This window comes from Oenanthe melanoleuca, chromosome 7, assembly GCF_029582105.1.
Source record: "Oenanthe melanoleuca isolate GR-GAL-2019-014 chromosome 7, OMel1.0, whole genome shotgun sequence".
NCBI classification, from domain to species: Eukaryota; Metazoa; Chordata; class Aves; order Passeriformes; family Muscicapidae; genus Oenanthe; species Oenanthe melanoleuca.
This window is the reverse complement of record NC_079341.1, coordinates 112,585-132,912: the sequence shown is the minus strand read 5'-3', so window position 1 is coordinate 132,912 and position 20,328 is coordinate 112,585. Positions and strand designations below refer to the sequence as shown.

Here is a 20,328-nt window from a genome sequence, read left to right as displayed (position 1 = left end):
GATTCAGCCCAAAAATTCTCCAAAAATCACAACACAGATGAAAAACCCACCAAAAAACAAGATATGGCCAAAAACCCCTCCAAAATATAAAAATTCAGCACCTAGAAGAAAAAACAAAAAACACCAACATTTAGCCCAATAAAGCTCAGAAACACCAAGATTGACCCCTGTGAAAATCCTGGATCCCCCTCTCTGGTCACCTGCTGCATGTGATGGGGACAACGCTCCTGGGCTTGGGCAGAGGCTGCAGGTACAGGGAGGGATGGAACTTTGTGCCCCTTCCTGTTTCTGTTCCTCCTCCTCCTGTGTCCCTACCCTTCCTCACATTCATCTTCCTCCTCCTATTCCTCCTTCTCCTGCACAATCCCACCTGTTCCTCCCACGTGAACGGTTTGACCATTTGCATTGGGATTTTTTCTGTATATATCTGTGCGGTTCTTAGTGATGGCAAAATTTCGGTATGGGTTTTTCAATGTTCACATTTAGGATGGATTTTGCAAAACTGGAAGAGCCTTAAAGGTGACACTTGAACAGATAAAAAGTTAATAGAGTATTGTTAATAAGAAAAAAAAAAGCAGATTGTGGGGCAGCCACATATGAATCATCCAATGGCTGCTCTACAAGAGAAGCAGGGTTCCAGACAGCCAGGAGAGGAGCTTTAGAAATGCAAATTAACACTGCTGGGGCAAAGTGTGGGCAAGCCACCAGGGTCTCCTTGCCTGGCGGGGGAATTGGGCTGATTCCCTCTGGCCCTCACCCCAAGCTCTGCCTGCCTGCACAGATGGAATTTGCACAGCTAAAGGCAGAGCCCAGAGTGAGGATACCTGACTGCAACAGAAACTGGTTAAGCTGCAAAGGGAAACAGCAAACAGAGAATTTTGTGAAAACTTTATTAAAAAAACTGCGGAGGAATCATCCCTCTCCCCACTCCAACATGTGCTCTCACTGTCTAGGTTATATAGGGTGTATTAGAGCACTGGGGTGTTTTTGCTAGTCCAGAGAAATCAGTTGGGAACCCAAGTAATTGATGATTTAATTAGAGAAAACTGGTCAATTGATGCAGCCCTGGATGGAAGGAGCTCCCAAAAATGTGGAAAAGATGAACAAACACCACAACAAATCCCAACAAATCCTACAACACCATGGACCAGTCCCTGGGAACCCTAAGAAATACATATCAGAGACAGAAAATTCACCCATAATTTGAGTGGCATAATTAGGTTAAAAAACTAAATATTATTATAATTATTACTACTATGATTTATATTCATGATACTATAACTACTGTTGCTATTATTATTAATGCTGTTATTGTTATTATTATTAATAATAATAATATTATGTACTATAGAACGTATTATCAGTCCTTGAAATAATAATCAATTCGAGAGCACCAGCTCATATTATTGTTATTGTTATTGTTATTGTTATTGATATTTTTATTGTTATTGTTATTGTTATTTACTAAATATTTACTATTTACTAAAATTTACTATTGTTATTGTTATTGTATTTTACTAAAGAACGTATTATCAGTCCTTGAAATAATAATCAATTCGAGAGCACCAGCTCCTGACTTTCCTGCCGACCAATCCAGAGAAAGGAAGAACAAGACATTTCACCATGGGATGGAATCAGATTATCTTTCAACAGAAGGAGGAGAAGTTTGTGGAAAATTAAATGACTCAAACTGCTGTTTGCAAATAAGTGATAACTCTAAAGCGGTGAAACAGATAACAAAGGAAATAAGAAATTTGTTCATATTCTGGTCCAAATGTACAGAGGATGGGAATGGGAAACATTTTCGTGGTTCCCTGGTGGGCCATGACCACAAACAAATGCTGTTCCTCCTCTGATGTGCTTCAGCAACTCTCATCTTTTTCCCATGCACGACACCTTGCTGAGTGCAGCTCATTCAGCAGCTGAGCAAGGGGATGCAGGTGGCAGCCAGGCCTGATCCAGAAACGGCTACAAAGGACAGGGAGTGAGGGCACTGAGAATAATCCCAAAACCGAAGAGGAACCAGGAGTGGACTCATGGCAACAGACTTAAAGGCCCAAAAAAAACCCCTGAAGAATAAACTATAATACCCAGAGTGGGGGGGGATGAAATTGGCTCCCAAGCAGAGACTGAGAGATAACCAAAGAAATAGGAAGACGTCCAAAAAGAGGGAGAAGCTTCCACCAGCCAGCTCAAAGATTGTTTTAACAACACTTTGAGAAGGGGTTTGAACCATATCAGTTCTTAATGTAATTGTCCTGTTTTAATGGATGGAAATTACAAACATCTCTTGAGGGGAAGTACACAGGGAACCATAAGAGGTGCTGGGGTGGTTTCCTTAGGAACCAACAAGTGGAGTCAGACAAGAAATAGAGGGCAAGGCTGGGTTGGCCCCTGTGCTCACCACTGAGAAGATTGTACAGCCCTGCTGTGGGCAGCAGCCCCGTAGGCATGGTAAGGTGGGGGCAAAAAGGCCATACCACACTTCCATCATTCCTCATTGGTGTTTAAATACACCTGCTATGGGCAGTAACCCCATCAGCATGTTAGACGGCCATAGCAGTGCTCTGTGATTCCCTTTTGTCCATTGTGAAGAAGTGGGCTAAAAGAAAATCTTAGATTTTACTATTCCCACTGTCCCCAACCACCTGAACAGATGCTAGTATGATAAAACTCAATTTTGAAAACTACGAGTGAATTATCAGAATAAAACAAAAAAGTGATCGTTTGAGCCACATGAATTAGGAACAGGAAAGGAGAGGATGGCTATAGATCAGTAATGCAATGGTTGGCCCCCACAACTAAAGAATGAACAGTGTGTGTATGTTCAAGATAAGTTTTGTGGATGTATAATGATGTTATTGCAATATATCCTCCCACAGTCCTCTTTCCCCCCTCCCTTGTATTGTTGTCAGACGTGGCTTAGGCAGTCGGGGCATTTGGGCAGGGCCGGCTTGTTCCTACACCTGCCCTGCAGCCAAGCTGTGAGAAAGTCTCCAGCCATGGACAGAGAAGGAGCTCAGCGACAGGACTTTGGGAGGGCCCGGGGGCACAAAAGGCAGAACATCCATTCTGTAGGTGAGCACGTGGGGGTTTAGTCCTGTGCTCCCTGCGCTGATATTTCTCCTTATTCAGACTTTTGTTGTACTTTCATCCTAGAGCTTAATAAACCTCTAAAATTTTTAAATGGGAGCATCGTTTCTCACACGTTGCACTTCCGAGTAGGAGGTGCAGCTGGAAGGAGGGAGGGGTGGGGGAAAGCTGGTCTTAAGGGTCTTCGTTTACTTCCTATTATCCTTTTTTGAGTTTTTTAGAATTTTCTGCCAGAAATTTTCCCGTCCTTCAGTCATCCAGAGGGGTTTGGGGCCGTTTTCCCGTTTTGGGGGAAATCAAAGCCATGCACTGATGCTCCATATTAGGGGTAGGAGAAGTGAGGCTCAAGGGCTTCCCGCTGAGCCGGAGCCAGCGAACACGCAGGGCTGGGAAAGGCGTGCCGGGAGCTGCGGAGAACTTGGTTTGTGTTTCCAGGCCAATCCCGCCTCGGGCCCGGGCCCGTTCCAGGTTGTTCCTCATCTCCGGCTTTCCCCTCACACAGCCCGGGGGCCCTGAGAGCGCGGGCCGAGGCTGCTTCCGGGTGCGCAGCCCGCCCCTCGCTGCCATTGGCTGATTCTGCCGTCACTCCTCGTTCCCGCGCGCTGATTGGGCAGAGCGGGACAAGCCCGGCCCCGGTGCTGCCGCCCGGAGCGGGATGCAGCCGAACCCTCCTGGGGACACCTCGGACATGGGATGCAGAGCGGGAAATGAACACGGGGCGTGGAGTCAGGCGTGGCTGGCAAGTCCCCATTCCAGTTCTTTTGTCCCCATGCTGCTCCTGGTGTCCGCATCGTACTCCTGTTGTCCCTATTTCCATTCCTGCTGTTCCCATCTCTGTCCCTGCTGTCCCCATGCCATCCTGGTGCCCCCATCCCTGCTCACAGTTTCCCCATCCCCGTGCCCAGTGTCCCCACCCCCATTCCTGGCTCCCAGAGAAGAACTGCCAGCCACTGGTAGAGTGAACCCGGATTTAATGCCCCAAGCAGGATTTATTTCCCAAAGCAGGATAATTGCACATCAGAACTAAAGCATCGGGAATATTTGTGGTTCTTGGCGTTAAAGCACTGGAAAATGAGAAACTGATCTGTTAGCAGGAGCTGTGGGTGGGTGGGAGCAGCGGGGGTGAGTTCTGCTAGCAGCTCTCGGCTTTCCCAGGAAGAGGGAAGGACCAGATCCAACTCCATGGATTGCTCAGGCGGTGATTGCTGCTGGGATGAGAGAGAGTCACGGTGTCATCCTGTCCCTGTCCCCATCCCACATGACGGACCTGGGTGGAGCCCATGGAGAGCGGGAGCTGCTCCAGATCCCACCTGATCCTGCCCACTCCTGCTCTATCCATCCCACCCATTTCTGCTCTGGTATTCCAACCTGATCCTGCCCCAATCCTGCTGCAATCCTGCTCCATGCAGCCCAACAAATCCTGCTCTGGAATCCCACCCTGATCCTGCCTCATCCATCCAACACCAATCCTGCCCCGTCCACTCATCCATCATGCATCCATCCATCCATAATCCATCAATCACGCATCCAGCATCCATCATCCAACCATCATCCATCCATCACTAGTTATCCATCCATCCATCCATCCATCCATCCATCCATCCATCCATCCATCCATCCATCCATCCATCCCAACTGATCCTGCTCCAGAATCCAGCCCCGATCCCATGCCACAATTCCATCTGGTCCTGCTCTGCACTCCTGCTCTTATCTGGAATCCCTCCCTGATCCTAATCTGTCCATTCTGCCCCAATCCCCCTCTGGAATCCCACCCTGATCCCGCTCTGTACCTCTATTCAAGCCTTTTTCCCCACATCATTTCCTTCAAAAAGAGAAGATCCATGAGTTTCCAGCACGGATCACACACCAGGATTAACCCCAGGATCCATCCTGGGATCCACACGGAGGAGATCCAGAGCTGGATCTGCCACTGGTACTCACCAGCTGCCATGCTATATTTATTCCTGTCCCCCCTCCCTGTGGAAAAACAGTGGAATCAGCGTTGGTGGCACAGGGTTCCCAGACGGTGCTGGGTGGATCCGTGCCCCTTCCCAACCCCCATCCCGTGTGTTACCGGATTGGCGCCTCCAGACGACGAATCCAATGAGGGCAGTGAGGATGATGATGGCAGCGATGGACACAGCGACCACCACGGTGAAATTCCCGCCTGATGTCGGCTCTGGGAAACATGGGATGGTGAGGAGGAGGAGGGGAATCCCCATTTGGGAATCCCAAATCCCCAATTCCCACATTCCACCTTCCCAGCCTCACCCCAAGGGAAGATCCCGGGCTCCGACATTCCGGGATGCTCCACCCGGCACCGGTACTGCTCCCGCTCCTCCGGCCGCGCCTCGATCCTGGCCCAGGTGTGGAAGGTGCCGTCGCTGTTGGGAACGACCCCGCCCTACTCCGTCTCCTGACCCCGGATTTCATCCCCCTTCATCCATATGAATTTTGTGGCCGGAAGACACCTCCTACATTCCAGGAGGAATTCTAAGGGAAGCCCTGTGAGTGCCCCGAGTGTGGGAAGAGCTTCGTGCTCTGCTCCAGCTCCATCCCCCATAGGAGGATCGGTGTTGGATGATCCCCAGGGACCCCCGGGGGGCCGAGACCCGCTGACCCCATTCCGGGCGATCCCCGCTGGCTGCGGGAAGGACTCGCAGAGTTTTCTCTCCTCTCTCCTTGTCCCGCTAGGATTTGCTCGGTGCTGAATTCCCTGGCCGTGCCCGGGCCGGCTCTGTGGGGGCCGTGCCAGAGTTTGCTGAGGGATCTCTCTTTGCTGAGGGATCTCTCCCGGTCCTTATCCCCAGCCAGGAACCCTCGGTTCCATTTTCTGTCCCCTGTGCGGCTGCCGGGGGCAGGGACAGAGCGGCTTTGGGGGGTTCCTGGCATCGGGCGAGCCCTCGCCATGGGCACCGCTGAGATCTCGCGTACCTGGGGACACATTTCTGGGCACAGCTGAGCTCTCACCTGCCCAAATCCCCAAACTCCTTGGAAAAAAAGAAATTTGGGAATGCCAACGTCCCCAAATTTTGAGTCCCTGGGTTTGGGTTTTTGTAGAGCAGCAAAATCCTCGAAAAAAAACCACAATGGATTTGGAAACTCACATTTCCCCAAATCTTTTGTACAGCGGATTTTGGACACTCCCAGACCCCGGAATCAAGGGAAAACAGGATTGTGGGAACTCTCACTCACTAAAAATCCTGAATAAACGGGATTTGGGCACCCCCAGAGTCCCAAAATCCTAGGGGAAAGGAATTTAGGAATGTCCAGACACCCGAAGTTTTGGTATAATGGGCTTTGGACATTTCCAGCCCCCCAAAATTTCTTAAAAGAGTGAGGTTTAGGAAATCCCAGACCACCAATTCCCACCAATTGTGGGAAATGAGGAATTTGGCCACAGCCACCCCTAAAATCTCAGAAAAGGAGAAACCTCAGCCCCACCACTAAAAAATTGGGCAATGACCTTTCACCAAAAATCCCTCAAAACCCCCAAAATAACCCAATAAACAGAGCCAGATCCAACTCGGAAGCCTTATTAGGAACACTGGGAGCAGCCGGGCGGGGGCAGAGTGACAGCAGGGCTTGGGGTACACACGACCCCCCCAAAATCAGCGCGGGGACAGAGCGGGGGATGCTGGCTGGGCCTGAGGCCAGGGGGAGGGGCTGCAGCCCCTGCTGGGTCAGGAGCTCTGTGGGCAGAGAAAAGGGGGTGACACCGAGCTGGGGGACCCGCGGGGAGCGCACACGCTCCGGGACAGGGGGGACACGACCCCCGGCACCCCCCCGAACCTTCTTGCTCAGATAGAAGCCGAGCCCCAGCGCCAGGAAGACCGAGCCCAACACGAAGGCCCCGATCCCCGTCAGCACCTTGCTGCGGGCGGCGTCCGGCGCAATCTCTGGGGGTCCGCAGGGCTCAGCGCCCCCCAAAACCTCACAGGGACACCCCGAGCACCCCCCCAGCACCGTCCCGATCGTCCCCAGCCCACCAGGACCCCCTGAAGCCTCCTAGTCCCTACCCAGCCTCCCCAGAACCCACCAAAGCCCGTCCTGTCCCTCTCAGGATCCCACAGAACCTCCCAGTTGCCCCCTCGCCTCTGCCCCAGGACCCCCAAACCTTGTCCCAGTCCCTTCTCAGCCCCACCGGGATTCACCCAGACCCCTCCCAGTCTCATCCCAAGCCCTGCTTTCCCATCCCAAATCTCCTTCCAGCCCCTCCAGGCTCACTCAGATCCCTCCCTGTAACACCCAGCACCTCCAAACTCCCTCCCAGTGCCCACCAGCACCCCCGCAACCCCGTCCCACCTTCCCCAGCATCCTTCCCGGCCCTTCCCAGCCCTTCCACACGCCCGAGCCCCTCTCCTAGTTTCAACCAGGCTCTCTCCAATTCCCTCCTAATTACTCCCAGCACATCCCAGTGCCTCTGGCAGCCCCCCCAGTGCCTCCCCCGTACCCCAGTGCCGGCTGAGGGGGCGCTCCAGGCTGACGTGCTCCACCTGGCACGTGTAGGTGACCCCGCGCCAGGGGTGGGTTTCCAGCAGCACCAGCTGGTAGGTCCAGTCGCCGTTGGCCGCCACGTCGGTGGCCACCACGTGCTCCGAGAGCTCCTGCTGGCCCTGGAACCACCTCACCTGGATCTCGGCAGGACAGAAATCCATCACGGAGCAGAGCAGGCGGCCGGGGCCGGGCTGGGAGCTCGAGGGCATCAGCGAGATGGATACGCTGGGGGGCACTGGGAGAGAGTGGGGACACAGTGGGATCAAAGGGGGGATCTGGGAGAGAGAGGGGAGGGGTGGTGTGGAACTGAGAGGGGCAGGGAATGGAGTGGGAGTCACTGGGAATGAACTGGGAGGGACAGAGAATGGACAAGGAGAGACTTGCTGGGAGCGATCGGAGGGGACTGAGGGACACTCGGAGAGAGGGTGGTGGTCCGGGTATGAACTGAAAAGAAATTGTGATCAGACTGGGAATGGACTTTGAATGAGCTGAGAAGGAATGGGAAGGACTGGGGCCGAACTGGGATGAACTGGAAATGAAGCGCACGGCACTGGGAGGCCGAGTGCAGAGCGGGGCACCCAGCTCTGCGGATCTGCCTGGCAACAGATGAGTCATCACAGAGACGTGCTCTGATTGGCTGAAAAGTGTCATCTCCAACCACGCGTGACACGGATGCGCTTGGGGAAACCGAGATGGACTGGGATGGACTGTCAGAAACTTTCGGGTCACTGAGAGGGACAGGATGCCCAGGGGAAGAGCCCAGGGACGGCTGCGGGCTCTGGGGTGATTCTCAGGGAGGTTTTGAGGGGCTCCAGGGTCATTGCCAGGGCAGGGCCCGAGGGGACACGCTCTGCTCCACGCTCACCTCTGCGCTCCACGAGGAAGCGGGATGAGATCTTGTAGTTGCGCCTGCAGTACGTGTCCACCTCAGTCCGTCTTCTCTCCATCCATTCCGCGTCGCTGTTCCTGGTCCGGGCACGTATCTTCCCGTGGGGGGTTAACCCCACATACACCCCGACGTCGCTGTCGAACCGCACGAGTTCCTCCCGGTTGTAGAAGTCTCTCACCACCAACCTCACTTTCTCCGTGTCGTTAATGAAGTAACACTCGCCCTTAAGCATATGCTGGAAAACTCCTGTGTGTGCAGGACACAGGTCAGAGGATGACCCCGCACACCCCCCAAAAACTCCCCCTAATTTTGGTGGCCACCCCTGATCCCCATCCCTCACCCCCTGTGCCCCACGGCCGCCATGGGACGCTCCTGCGTGCGCTCCCACTTCCTATTTTCCACCCTTCCCCCATTTCCCATTTTACATACTGCCTCCTCTAGCCACAAGCCGCTTCCCAGATGAGTTTTGGATCACATTCCCTCCCATTTCCCCTTTCCCACCCGTTTCCCACCATCCTCCCGCTATGTTTTGGGATCCCACCCTCCCCTTTTCCCCAATTTCCCACCCTCTCCCACCCGTTCTTCACCTTCCCCCAACCCTCAGCCCCTCCCTCTCTTCCTTTGGGGGGTCCCCTTCTCCTCCTCCCCTTTCCATTTCGGGCTCCCCCCGCCCCCTTTTCTCCCTTCTCCCCCCGTCCCACCGCCTTCGCCCCCGCTCACCCGGGAGCTCCGCGCCCGCCCCAGGGGGGGCTCCCAGTGCCACCAGTGCGGCCGCAGCTGCCGCCACTCGCCCCATGGCCGGCGCCGGGCAGGAGCCGCAGCCCCAAAGCCGCCGCTGGGGCTGCGCTGGGAGCCCCAGGCCGGGGCGGGGCCGCTCATGAGCGCCGCGCTCTCATTGGCTGAGAGCATTTTGGGGACCCGTTTTGCGCGGGCTCTGCCCGGGAGGTGATGACGCAATATCGCTCCGCGCTCTCATTGGCTGCAGCGCGCTCCGCCTGCTCTGCCATTGGCTGAGGCGTTTCCGGACGCTGCGGCCCCGGGTGGGGATTTTTGGGGAGGGGGAACCTTGGGGCGCTGGGCAGGTGGGAGCGGGGATGGAGAGACACGGACTGCGCTCATCCCGGCACAGAAAATGCAGTTTATTTCACAGCTTTTCGGTATTTACAGGTTACCCAATTTTCTACTCGCAGCTCTGTAATTCTCCGGGGATTCTGTGTCCCTAAAAACCCCGAACCACCAGGATTCATCCCAGAAAACTCTCCCGGCGTTCTTCCTCTCTGATCTCCCCACTTTGGGGTTATGGGTGTCCCCCTTCCCTGGGCTCCTGGGACTTCTCCTCCTCTCCAGTGTCCCGCTCAGCGACGATCTTACGGGATTTGGGATCCCAGGGGTCCCCCTTATGCAGGCACCCCCCCTCTCCAGGCTGCCGGGGGTCCCCCAGCTCCGTGATCCCCCCTCTCCCCTCACCCTATCCCGGGGCTCTCCCCGTTCCCCTCCCCCGCTCTGACGGGGGAACCCCAAGCCCGACGTCCCCTCTTACACAGAGACCTCAAAACATCCCCCAAAGGGCATTTGCGGCTCAGCTTTGGGCTCTAGCAGGATCCAAAAATACCCCTCCCCTAACTGAAACCTTCCCAGGGACCCCCAAGTATATTTGGGGCTCCATTCCGGAAGCTGCGAGCTCCAAACACCCCCGAAGGAAAAATCCACGCTCAGGGACCCCCGGAGAGATTTGGGCAGATCTTCCCCTCCCCGCTCAGCTATGGGGTGTGGGGAGGGGGAGATGCTGGGGGGTCGGGGCCGCGGGTTTGAGGGAGGATGTGGACAGGGGGAATCGCGTGGCTCTGGAGCTGCTGCTGCTCTTCCTCCTCCTCTTCCTCTCGGTTCCTCCTTTCTCCCGCTGCTGTTCCGTTCTAATCTCGCCACCTCCTCTTCCTCCTCCATCCCTTCTCCCGCTCTCACCCTTGGATCCCCCCCCGTTTTCCCAACGCCGTCGCATTCCCCGCCCCGCCCCCTAAATCCCTCCCCAGTGCCCCCCAATAAACGGAATGGGATCCAACTGGGAAGCTTTATTGGGAACACTGGGAGCAGCCGGGCGGGGGCAGAGTGACTGCAGGGCTGGGGGGAACAAACGACCTGCCCCATAATCGGCGCGGGGACGGAGCGGGGGGTCCCGGCCGGGCCCGAGGCCGCGGGGAGGGGCTGCAGCCACTGCTGGGTCAGGAGCTCTGTGGGCAGAGGAAAGGGGGTGACACCGGGCTGGGGGCCTCAGGAGAAACACAAACGCTCTCGGACCCTTCCTTCTTGCGCAGGTAGAAGCCGAGCCCCAGCGCCAGGAAGACGAAACCTGACACTTAGCCCCTGATCCCCATCAACTCCTTGCTGCAGGATCTGGCATTCGGGGATCCGCAGGGGTCAGGACGCCCCAAAACCTCTCACAGACATTCCAAGCCCCTCCAAGCACCCTCCCAATCTCCTCCAGCCCACCCAGAACCCCCTAAAACCTCCTCCCAATCTCTATCCAGCCTCTTCAGGACCCACCAAAGCCATTCCTGTCCCTCTCAGGGTACCATAACCCCCTCCTATTTGCCCCCCACAACCCCAGGACCCCCCAACCCTCTCCTAGTCCCTTCCCAGCCCCACCAGGACTCACTAAGACCCTCCCAGTCTCTTACCAGGACAACCAACCTCATTCCAACCCTGCTTTCCAATCCCTGATCTTTTTTCATCCACTCCAGGCTCACTCAAACTCCATTCCAGTTCTACCCAGCACCCCCAATCTCTCTCCCAATTCCCACCAGAACCCCATCCTACCCTCCCCAGCATCCTTCAATCCCCTTTTCAGCCATTCTAGACCTCTGACTTGTACTCCCAGTTTAAACCAGGCTATCTCAAACTCCCTCCCAGTTACTCCCAGCACACCAAAATCCCTCTCCCAGCCCCTCGCGTGCCTCCCCCACTCCCTCCACACTGCAGGGTCCAGGCTGTGCCCCAGTGCCGGCTCAGGGGGTGCTCCAGGCTGACGTGCTCCACCTGGCAGCTGGAGATGACCCCAGCACCTGGGGAGGTTTCCAGCAGCACCAGGAGCTGGTAGAAATCCAGTTTCTATTGGATACGAGGTCGGTGGCCACCACATGCACTGAGAATTCCTGCTGGCCCTGGAATCACCTCAGCTGGATCTGGGCAGGGTAGAAATCCATCATAGAGCAGAGCTGGCAGTCAGGGCTGGGCTGGGAGCTCGAGGGCTACAGTAAGATGGACACACTGGATGACACTGGGAGAGATGGGAGAGGGCTGGTGTGCCTCTGAGAAGGACTGGGAATGAAACTGGAGAGAGTGAGAGAACACTGGGAGGGAGTGGATTGGAATGGGGCAATGGGAGAGACGGTGGAGTTGGGATTGGAGTGGAAAGCACTTGGCATGGACTGGAGGGACTGAGGATGGGGTACTGGGAGTGAGGGGTGAGATTTGGAGGGGCACTGGGAGGGCACTGGGAGAGAGGGTGGAGGTCTGAGAGTTGACTCTGAATGGAATGGCTGTGGACTGAGAGGAAGTGGGAGGGACTCTGGTGCCACTAGGAAGGATTGTGAGGACACTGGGAGAGACTGGGATGGATTGGGAGAGCCACCAGAGCCATTTGGGGTGAGGGGGCAGGAGGCCACAGGGATGGGTATCTTAGTTTGAGAGACGATTTAAAAGAGAGCACTGTGGAGTGAGTGTTATTTCCTCTGCAGGGCTCCAATTGTCTCTTCCCACCAATAGGAGATTAATATTAATAGCTGAAAGTGAAAAAACTCCAACAATTTATTAACAAACAATAACCCACAAGGCAAGAAAAAAACAGGAAATAACTTTTAGATATTAAATTGTTAGACCTTACCCCCCACACACCTGGGACAAAAGACCCAAAATGCCAGAGAAAAGAGAAATCCCCGCTCAGAAGACACGGTACAGGTGGCACCGGCTTCTCCCCAAGAGGAAAAACCATCCAGGGGCGATCCCGAAGGAGATGAAAGCCCCGGGCTCGCCCGGCCCTGAACTCCTCCCCAGCTGGGCTCTGCGGGCACGGTCCCGGCAGCCGAAGCAGCGGGGCTGAAGCCTCGGGCTGTTTTCTCTCCCGGCTCAGCCCGGCTCACAGCGGCTTTGGGCTGCAGCAGCACCGCTCTGCTCCTGCTTGCACGGAGCCCCCGGGCTCCAACAGAGCAGCTGCTCCGTTCAGCTCCAGGCACAGCAAGGCTCGGCACTGCAGCCTCTGCGAGCCAAGAAAAGGGAGAAAAATACTTCGTCTGTCTGCGACAAAAGCGCTCTTCAACCAATGTTGTCCTGTTCCATCAGGAGAAGAAGAAAACCTCGGCCTAAGGCTGTGGGAAAACCCTTCGTAGTCAAAAAAAGCAAAAGGCTCACTCCCAAGATCCCCCTGTTCAGTTATGTAGATTGTTACTAGAGAGTTCTCAGGTCTCTTTGTAACTATTGGTTACTTTTCACTGCAGAAATTATAATATTGTTTATCGCTCTTTCCCATTGGATCTCTCCCTCAGACCCTGCCTTAATCCCTCCCTGCACCCAAGAGTATAAGTATCCCTGATGTACCCTGGACCCTGCTTTTTTACAGCTCAGGTCCTAGGACAGTGGACACCTTCCTGTTTTTGTTTTCACCTCATTAAAGTTCCTTGTCTGAACAATCAGATCAAAGCGTTCTCTCTCCATAAAAGTCCCCACAACCGTTTCCCGGAGAAGCCACTGGTCACACTGTCCAGGCTTGGACCAGGGGATTTGAAGCCGAGTGAAAACGCCACGGTGCACAGAGAGAGCCGCGGAAAACCCGAGCAGCGAGGCTTCAAAACCCACACACAGAGAACAAGGAGACTCTCCCTGCCCCGGCCCCACACACATCCTGTCCTGGGCTCCCGGGGTTAAGATACAAAACCATTCCTTGGGCACAAAGCAGAGCATCATGGAATGTACCGTCACAGTAACTCGCTCCAAGAGAATCGTGTATACAATAATCACATGTATCTATCCATCTATAAAGGCAGGTACTGAACTCTGGATCCAGCAAATAGGACAGGAGTGGAGAGGCTGAACGGACACCAGGAGAGATGTGGAACGTACGGACAGAACAAACCCTCCAAGGGCATTAAACCGATTCCCAGCTTTTCCATGTTTCAAGGACTTTGCTGGATTTGAATGAACTGACATCTCACCGTGAAAACCAGACACTGCTGCTGGAGTCAAAATCTACACTTATCACATCTCAGTTTTAAAAATACATTGAATAAAAAACTCCATTACCCAAAACCTTCCCCAGCCTATCCCTCCTCACACATTACAAAATAAAATGGAACTCCTTCTAAAGGGCAAAGCATAAAGTAAAATGAACCATTGTCTCAATCTCTTTTCCTGGTTCCTCTTCGGTTTTGGGATTATTCTCAGTGCCCTCACTGCCTGTCCTTTGTAGCCGTTTCTGGATCAGGCCTGGCTGCCACCTGCAACCCCTTGCTCAGCTGCTGAATGAGCTGCACTCAGCAAGGTGTCGTGCATGGGAAAAAGATGAGAGTTGCTGCAGCACATCAGAGGAGGAACAGCATTTGTTTGTGGTCATGGCCCGCCAGGGAACCACAAAAATGTTTCCCATTCCCATCCTCTACATTTGGACCAGAATATGAGCAAATTTCTTATTTCCTTTGTTATCTGTTTCACCGCTTTAGAGTTATCACCTATTTGCAAACAGCAGTTTGAGTCATTTAATTTTCCACAAACTTCTCCTCCTTCTGTTGAAAGATAATCTGATTCCATCTCATGGTGAAATGTCTTGTTCTTCCTTTCCCTGGATTGGTCGGCAGGAAAGTCAGGAGCTGCTGCTCTCGAATTGATTATTATTTCAAGGACTGATAATACATTCTTTAGTACATACTACTACTACTACTACTACTACTACTACTACTACTACTAGCTGGTGCTGTCGAATTGATTATTATTTCAAGGACTGATAATACGTTCTATAGTACATAATATTATTATAATTATTATTATTATTATTATTATTATTATTAATAATAATAATAATAATAATAATAATAATAATAATAATAATAATAGCATCAATAATAATAACAGTAGAAATAGTATAATGAATATAAATCATAGTAGTAATAATTATAATAATATTTAGTTTTTTAACCTAATTATGCCACTCAAATTATGGGTGAATTTTCTGTCTCCTGATATGTATTTCATATGGTTCCCAGGGACTGGTCCATGGTGTTGTAGGATTTGTTGTGGTGTTTGTTCATCTTTTCCACATTTTTGGGAGCTCCTTCCATCCAGGGCTGCATCAATTGACCAGTTTTATCTAATTAAATCAATTACTTGGGTTCCCAACTGATTTCTCTGGACTAGCAAAAACACCCCAGTGCTCTAATACACCCTATATAACCTAGACAGTGAGAGCACATGTTGGAGTGGGGAGAGGGATGATTCCCCCCCAGTTTTTTTAGTAAAGTTTTCACAACATTCTCTGTTTGCTGTTTCCCTTTGCAGCTTAACCAGTTTCTGTTGCAGTCAGGTATCCTCACTCTGGGCTCTGCCTCTAGCTGTGCAAATTCCATCTGTGCAGGCAGGCAGAGCTTGGGGTGAGGGCCAGAGGGAATCAGCCCAATTCCCCCGCCAGGCAAGGAGATCCTGGTGGCTTGCCCACACTTTGCCCCAGCAGTGTTAATTTGCATTTCTAAAGCTCCTCTCGTGGCTGTCTGGAACCCTGCTTCTCTTGTAGAGCAGCCATTGCATGACTCATATGTGGCTACCCCACAATCTGCTTTTTTTTTTCTTATTAACAATACTCTATTAACTTTTTATCTGTTCAAGTGTCACCTTTAAGGCTCTTCCAGCTTTGCAAAATCCATCCTAAATGTGGACATTGAAAAACCCATACCGAAATTTTGCCATCATTAAGAACCGCACAGATATATACAGAAAAAATCCCAATGCAAATGGTCAAACCGTTCACGTGGGAGGAAAGGGTGGGATTGTGCAGAAGAAGGAGGAATAGGAGGAGGAAGATGAATGTGAGGATGGGTAGGGACACAGGAGGAGGAGGAACAGAAACAGGAAGGGGCACAAAGTTCCATCCCTCCCTGTACCTGCAGCCTCTGCCCAAGCCCAGGAGCGTTGTCCCCATCACATGCAGCAGGTGACCAGAGAGGGGGATCCAGGATTTTCACAGGGGTCAATCTTGGTGTTTCTGAGCTTTATTGGGCTAAATGTTGGTGTTTTTTGTTTTTTCTTCTAGGTGCAGAATTTTTGTATTCTGGAGGGGGTTTTGGCCAAATCTTGTTTTTTGGTGGGTTTTTCATCTGTGTTGTGATTTTTGGAGAATTTTTGGGCTGAATCTTGGTGTTTGGGATGTTCTTATACATGCAAGACGCCCAATGTCTTCCTGAGTTGCACTTGGGCAAATAAGAACCCCCAGCCCAAGGCCCTCTCCTCTTGTTTTTTTTTTTTTTTCCAAACCAGGAGTTTTCATTCCCAAGGCGAGGGCAGATGGAGGAAGAGGAAAAGCCCTGGAGATCCCTCCCAAGGAGGGGCTGCAAACCCAGCCCAGGGAGCTGCAATGAGGAGGAAAGACCCTCCCTGAGCCGGGAAGGCGGCCGGAGATCCAGGCAGAGCTCAGAGCTGGTGGAGAAGCCTCATGGAGGGGAGAAGCCCCACAAGTGCTTGGAATGTGGGAAGGGTTTCAGCTGGAGCTGCCATCTGATCCAGCACCAGAGGATCCACACTGGGGAGAAGCCCTATGAGTGTGGGAAATGAGGGAAGGGATTCAGAGACAGCCACTGCCTGATGTAGCACCAGGTGATCCACACTTGGGAACAGCCCAACACCTGCTTGGAATGTGGGCAGAGCTTTGGGCTGAGCTCTCAACTGAGGAGCCACCGGCGCATCCACACTGGGGAGAGGCCCTACGAGTGTCCTGAGTGTGGGAAGAGCTTCTCACACAGCTCAACCTTGACCCGACACCAACGGAGCCATCACTAGGGGAAGCCCTGTGAGTGCCCCGAGTGTGGGAAGAGCTTCGTGCTCTGCTCCAGCTCCATCCCCCATAGGAGGATCGGTGTTGGATGATCCCCAGTGACCCCTGTTGGGCAGAGCCCTGGTGATCCGTGGCCGTGGTAATCTGTGTTGGGTGGGGGGAAAGGGTTGGAGAGATTTCTCTCCTTTCTCCTTGTCCTGCTGTGTTTTGGTTGATAATAAATTCCCTCCCTGTGCCCAGGCTGGGTCTGTTGTTCCCGTTCGGTGTTCGGGACGGGATCTCTCCTGTCCCTTCTCTCAACTCCCGGGCCTCTCCTCAGCCAATCAGACAATGCGATGGAGAAGATTCAGCCAATCAGGGAGAGCAGCAGTGATGACTCCCCGGTTGCCGGGCAGACCCGCAGCACCCAGTGTTCCCCACCTGGACCCCGCCCTCCCCGCGCAACCACGATCCCCCCGCGGGGTCCCCCCAAGTCCCTCCCCAGTCCCGCCCCACAATAAACGGGACCGGGGCGCACTGGGAAGCTTTATTGGGAACACTGGGAGCAGCTGGGCGGGGGCAGAGTGACAGTTGGGCTGGAGGGGGCACTCGACCTCCTCCAAAATCAGCGCGGGGACAGAGTCGGGGATCCCGGCTGGATTTGAGGCCACGGGAAGAGGCTGCAGCCATTGTTGATTCAGGAGCTCTCTGGGCATAGGAAGGTGAGTGACACCGAGCTGGGGGCCCCAGGGGGAGCACACATGCTCTGGGACCCCCCTCACCTTCTTGCACAGGTGGAAGCTGAGCCCGAGCACCAGGAAAACAAAGCCCAACACCCATCAGCACCTGGCTGCGGGCAGCGTCCAGCAGCACCTCTGGGAGTCCACAGGGCAGGACCCCCCAAAACCTCTCACAGACATTCCAAGCCCCTCCAAGCACCCTCCCATTCATCTCCAGCCCAGCCAGGAGCCTCCAAAGCTCCTCCCAATCTCTTCCCAGCCTCCCCAGGACCCACCAAAGACACTCCTGTCTCTCTCAGGATTCCATAACCCCTTCCCCGTTGCTCCCTACTACCCCAGGACCCCCAAACCCTCTCCCAGTCCCTTCCCAGCACCACCAGGAGTCACCAAGATCCCCCCAGTCTCTTCCCAGCACAACCAACCTCATTCCAACCCCTGATCTCCAATCTCTGGTGTTTTTCCATCCGCTCCAGGCTCACTCAAATCCCTCCCAGTTACACCCAGCACCCCCAAACTCCCTCCCAGTGCCCACCAGGACCCCTCGAACCCCATCCCACTCTCCCCAACATGCATACAACCCTTTCTCAGCCCTTCCAGACCCCTGAACCCCTCTCCCAGTTTGAACCAGGCTGTGTCAAACTCCCTCCCAGTTACTCCCAGCACCCCCCAATCCCTCTCCCAGCCCCCCAGTGCCTCCCCCCCTCCCTCCTGTACTGTGGGATCCAGGCCATGTCCCAGTGCCAGCTGAGGAGCTGCTCCAGGCTGACGTGCTCCACCTGGCAGCTGGAGGTGACCCCACGCTGAGGGGTTGGTGTTTCCAGCAGCACCAGGAGCTGGTGGGTCCAGCCCCACTGCGGACCAGGTCGGTGGCCACCACATGCCCTGAGAGCTCCTGCTGGCCCTGGAATCACCTCATCTGGATCTTGGCAGGGTAGAAATCCATCACAGAGCATAGCTGGCAGCCAAGGCCGCAGGGCTGGTGCTCACAGCCAGCTTGGCCCCATCCCATCCCATCCCATCCCATCCCATCCCATCCCATCCCATCCCATCCCATCCCATCCCATCCCATCCCATCCCAGCCCCTGCGGACATGCTCCCCCTGCATCTCCCCTGGGGCCCTGCCACACGGACACCTCGGCACTGAGCGCTGCCTCGGGGTGCTCTGTCTTTTGCAGGAAACTCTGGTGCTGTGGGTGACTGTCCAGGTGCCCGAGTGGCACCACACAATGGTCTCTTATTCTGCCCGTGTGTTCGTGGCTCTGCTCTTCCAAATTTTTGGCACCACAGAGCAGATGCCACAGGATGCTGAGAACTTCTGGACAGCGTGCTGGGAGGAGCACCACCTTCCCAGCAACCCCAACAGGTGCCAGTCGCCCTGTCCTTCCCATGCCCTTGTGGCCAGGGCCAGAGCTCCCAGCGTGACCTGGCCTTTGCTCTGCACACAGGTTTGCAGTGCAGACCATGAAGGCTCTGCTCTGCCGCCTGGGCCGCGATGAAATGCTGGTGGCTCTGGAGCGCAGGCAGGTCTGGGACACCCTGCTCTGTGCTGACACCAAGCACTGTGCAGTGGGGCTGCTGGCCAGGTGAGACCCCCTTCTCCCCGCTGCCAGCATTGGTGCCCTGAGCCCAGAGTGCCCCACACAGTCCCCGTGGTTGTGGCCGAGAGCCTTGGCACCGAGGGACGGCCGAGCAGACTGGAAAAGGCTGGGAGAGGAGGAATCCCAGGAGCAGCCGCCTCCCCAAGGGCCCACGTTCCCTCGCAGGGTGCTGGGCAAAGGTCATTCTCCTCTGTGAGTCAGTCCTGGCAGAGCTTTGCCCGCCCGGCTCAGAACCTCAGTGCCTTTCTCCCCTGCCAGGGAGATGCGCCGTGGCTTGAGCCCCTTGTGTTCCTGCATCGCCACGCACCTGCTCAACCTGCCCATCTGGGGGCAGCCTCGCTGGGATCTGCCGGCGCTGGCGTTCTTTGTGGAGCTGAGCCTGAGGGCCAGCGCTGCCTGGCTGAGCTGCCTTCCAGCTCTCTGGCCTCTGGGAGCCGCAGCCGCCTGACACGGTGCGCACCCGGTGCCGCTGCCTGGGCCCGGCCCTGGGCGGTTCCGCGCTCCTGCCGGCCGGGTCCCTGTCACTGCCCTGTGCCTTTCAGGTCCTGCAGTGTCTGCACTTGAGCAAACACGGGCACAGTGCCCTGTCGGTCATGTCCAGGCAGCTGCCGAGCGAGAGCAGGGACAGGCTGTGCCTGGAGCTCAGAGGCCTCGTGGTGCTCAGCAAGGAGCCCTCGCTGGTGAGAAGGCGGCAGTGGCTGAAGCTGCACTGGCAGCTTGGGGCTGGGCAACACAGCCCCTTGCACTTGCCTGGGATTCGGCAGCTGAGGCAGCTGCTCCCAGCTCTCCTGCCTCCTGCTTCAGCTGCCCGAGTGCCTTGGCACAGGCCTCTGGCCTCTGGGCCCTGAGGCAGCTGGGTGGGGGTGCAGGGTCAGGTCCCTGTTGGTGCTGCAGCCCTCCAGGGCTTCACAGCACAGCCTTGTGTTGCACACAGAGCGGAGGAATATGCGGCCTGTATCAACACCTGGTGGAGCAGCTGGCTGATCCAGATCGAGAGATGGTTGGGATGACCCTCTCTGTGCTCGCCCATATGCTCCAGGGGAAAGACCTCAAGATACCCAGCGCCAGCACCCCGAAGCTGGCTGAGCCACTCCTGCCACACCTTGAGAACGTAAGGCTCTGTGCCCACGGGCACTGGACACTGCCCGGAAACTTTGTGCCCTGGGCAGTTTTGGGCCTTTGCCCTCCTGAGCTTGGACTAGTCAGTGCTGAGCTCTTCTCCTTTCCTCCAGGACAACAGCCATGTGCAGCTGCTCTCCATCCAGCTCTTCTGCAAGGTGATGGAGCTGGTAGTGGAAGAGGGGAAAAGGCTCTCACGAGAACTGTGAGCCAGAGCCTGCTCCCACTCTTCTTGCGCTGGCACGACGAGCACGGGTGCCTGGCGAAGGTGAGGTTTTGTGCCGTGCTGCTGCATCCCTGGCAGGGGCTCGGCTGCTCCTGCTCTGGCGCCTCGCGGGCTCCAGCCTCGCCCTGCCCTTGGCACAGGGACGCGGGTCCCGTGCCCCG

General features: G+C 54.9%; 1 protein-coding gene and 1 long non-coding RNA gene across 2 annotated transcripts; both read right to left on the bottom strand.

Moving 5' to 3' along the window:
• Positions 1-4,872: 4,872 nt before the first annotated feature.
• Positions 4,873-5,544, bottom strand: LOC130255445 (uncharacterized). Its single transcript, XR_008840935.1, has 4 exons — positions 5,365-5,544; positions 5,168-5,272; positions 5,035-5,070; positions 4,873-4,915 (listed from the first exon to the last, which is right to left on the bottom strand). It is a non-coding gene; the product is annotated as an uncharacterized LOC130255445 (long non-coding RNA).
• A 349-nt stretch (positions 5,545-5,893) lies between these two features.
• LOC130255593 (class II histocompatibility antigen, B-L beta chain-like) lies at positions 5,894-9,329 on the bottom strand. Its single transcript, XM_056496477.1, has 5 exons — positions 9,200-9,329; positions 8,456-8,725; positions 7,547-7,825; positions 6,813-6,992; positions 5,894-6,027 (listed from the first exon to the last, which is right to left on the bottom strand). The coding sequence occupies exons 1-5, from the start codon at positions 9,273-9,275 to the stop codon at positions 5,894-5,896; spliced, it is 939 nt and encodes a 312-aa protein (XP_056352452.1). The 5' UTR covers positions 9,276-9,329.
• Between the last annotated feature and the right edge of the window lie 10,999 nt (positions 9,330-20,328).